The sequence below is a fragment of the Borostomias antarcticus genome (assembly GCF_949987555.1).
Source record: "Borostomias antarcticus genome assembly, chromosome: 14".
Lineage (NCBI taxonomy): Eukaryota > Metazoa > Chordata > Actinopteri > Stomiiformes > Stomiidae > Borostomias > Borostomias antarcticus.
This window is the reverse complement of record NC_140247.1, coordinates 24203060-24205909: the sequence shown is the minus strand read 5'-3', so window position 1 is coordinate 24205909 and position 2850 is coordinate 24203060. Positions and strand designations below refer to the sequence as shown.

The 2850-nt window shown below is 50.8% G+C and overlaps 1 protein-coding gene across 1 annotated transcript in view; it reads left to right on the top strand.

Annotated features, from left to right (window-relative positions):
- The window catches only part of f8 (coagulation factor VIII, procoagulant component), a gene marked incomplete at its 5' end in the record, with an annotated part of 32153 nt that extends 30938 nt beyond the window's left edge, over positions 1 to 1215 (top strand). Inside the window, one exon of the mRNA XM_084448657.1 lies at positions 233 to 1215. Within this exon, the coding sequence (XP_084304783.1) occupies positions 233 to 391 (159 nt within the window). The 3' untranslated portion in view covers positions 392 to 1215. The remainder of the gene's footprint in view (positions 1 to 232) is intronic.
- Between the last annotated feature and the right edge of the window lie 1635 nt (positions 1216 to 2850).

Here is a 2850-nt window from a genome sequence, read left to right as displayed (position 1 = left end):
TAGCGCATTTCATACACAGAGGCAACACAATGCGCTTCACAGAGAGCAATGGGGGGGGGGGGGCACAGGTCCCACCCCTACATATTCCAGAGGGAAGCAAAAAAAAACAGTTTCACCTGGGGGTAATAATTAAATACAATACATATTTTCATTATGTACATTATAAACTGTACTATATACATGTAGCAAATAAAATGTGAATGTGAAAGTGAAAGTGGTTCTCGGCCCGCAGGTGTTTGAAGGCAGCAGCGAGCCGGACGTGGAGGTCCTGAACGTGTTCGACCCGCCTCTGTTCGCCCGCTACGTCCGTCTCCACCCCCACGGCTGGGCCAACCACATCGCCCTGCGCCTGGAGGTCCTGGGCTGTGACACCCAGCAGCGGAGCCTCTGAGGGCCAGCAGAGACCGGCAGCCAGGGGGCCCCGCTGTGGAGCTCCGCTCTGGGGCCCGCTCTGCTCTAGGGCCCGCTCTGCTCTGGGGCCACCGCTCTAGGACTCTCTGTGGAAGTGTTCAGTGTGGGGGGGGGGGGCGGGGACATTAGGCCATGTCGTTAATGGATATAGAATATAGAATATAGAAAAGGTAGAATGAAGGCGTTATCATGGGCAGAGGGAGGCTTACATACTGTCACTAGTATTATCTGTCACTAAGCTACTGAGGAAAAAAACAGTCAATACACTGAGACAGCGTTTAAGACAGTGTTAAAACTTATTCTGTTTATTAAGACAGTGTTAAAACTCAGTCTGTGCGTTTATTAAGACTGTGTTAAAACTTAGTTTGTGTTTTTCTTTGCGTTCAAATTCAGCGAACATAGCGAACGTTGGTAAACTATTTTCCGTTAGCTTTGTGTTCGCCGCAAACGTTTGCTAACAGAAGCTAACAGTCTGGAGAGGTAGTTCACCAGTAACGGAACGAGGATCACAATGGACCCAGGCTTGTAGCCTAACGGTATTTTGGAACATTGTTTCATTTACTGTATGTGAACTATTTGGAACGTTCATTAAAAGCCGTTCAAATGTGACCGTTTGGAGAAAACATGTTTGCGACGAACGTTCGCCTCTGTTAGCTGAATTTGAACGCAGCCCTGGTCTCTCATATGTAAATATTTATCCAGTTGGATGTACACAGTATAGAATGTATAGTAAATATATCAAACCCTGAGGGGAGAGTGATTAATATAAATATATGATGTTAAACAAGTAAAAGTTTTATGAATAACTGCATTTGTGTGCTTGCTTACAGCTGTCTTATGGACAGTGGATTCATGCTATGGTACACACACATATACACACACACTCTCCCTCTCTCTCACGCACACACACACACTATCACTTCCACTCCAAAGGCTACAGGCAGTATATTACAGGGTGCAGATCCACAAACATGCTACTCTCTCTCTCTCTCCCGTTCTTTCTCTCTCTCTCTTTCTCTCTCTACCTCTCTGTCTTCAGCCCCTCATCTCTCTCTCCCCTTCTCTATCTCTCTCTCTCTCTCTCTCACACACACACACCTCTTCCTGTCCTGTCCTCCATCACGCTGACAGGGGTAGGATGGATAAGGTTCTCTTGTTTTATCTTTTCCTCCTTGGCAGCGTGGGTCCAGGTCGTTCTGCGGTGCGTCTCCTGTTGTTCAGCGATAGAGACCCCTGGCCTGCCCCCCCCTGCCCCCCACCCCCGCCCCTTCCTCCTGGTCCACCCCTGGCCTGCCCCCCCCCCCCCCCCCCGCCCCCCACCCCCACCCGGCCCTTCCTCCTGGTCCACCTCTGGCCTGCCCCCCTGGCCTGCCCCCCCCCCCCCCCGCCCCCCACCCGGCCCTTCCTCCTGGTCCACCTCTGGCCTGCCCCCCTGGCCTGCCCCCCCCCCCCCCACCCCCCTTCCTCCTGGTCCACCTCTGGCCGGCCGATGCAGCTCCTCATCTGGTCAACTGCCCCATTGTTCCATTGTGAGTGAACTTCCAGAGTCACCTCGGAGGTGGTTATCTTCAACAGGATAACAGAGGGAAGGGGAGGTACTGGAGAGAAAGAACACTGGCCAGAGTGTGTGTGTGTGTGTGTGTGTGTGTGTGTGTGTGTGTGTGTGTGTGTGTGTGTGCGCGAGAGAATTTGGTAAGAGATTGAAAATGAGATAGACATGTTGGGGAGAGAAAACACAAGCAGAACATGGCTGTGCGTGTGCGTGTGTGTGTGTGTGTGTGTGTGTGTGTGAGGGAGAGAGAGAGAGAGAGAGAGAGAGAGAGTGGTATGTTTGTGGACAATCTGCACCCTAGTGGGCAGTACCGCCCTCGGGAGAGGAAGTGTTTGATGACCTGTGTTTAGCTTGGAGGTAGGGAGGGAGAGAGGGAGGGAGGGGAGGGAGGGCTGAACAAATGCTGGCAGAGACGTGGCACTGCCACCATGTCACCCTTCAGCCCTGTCATAACAAAGAAGGAAACGCGTATTAACACAGCGACCGAATCGCAGGCGGACACCTGGGTCTTGCTATTCTTTTCATCGTTTGTAGGTTTAACTCCCATAGAGACTCTTATCTAATAAAACAAAGTGTTTTTTTTTTAAAAAGACAAAAGAAAAGAATATAAAGTCGGTTACGTAAGGTTTGACTGCAACGTTGATCACTCCCGTTTCTGTGATTATTTGAAAACCACTTTGGAGTCGCTCCACCCCTCCATCTCTCCTCCCTCAATCCCTCCCTCAGAGTACAGACCTGTGTGTCACAAGGAGAACATCCAGGACAGGATGTGGGGAGGTGTGACACCGTGTCCCACACTCAGGGGAACTTGGGCATGAGCACATCATCTTATCACTTCACTTCCTGCCAAAGTCGAGGACAAAACAACAATGGGTTGTACCTTCAGT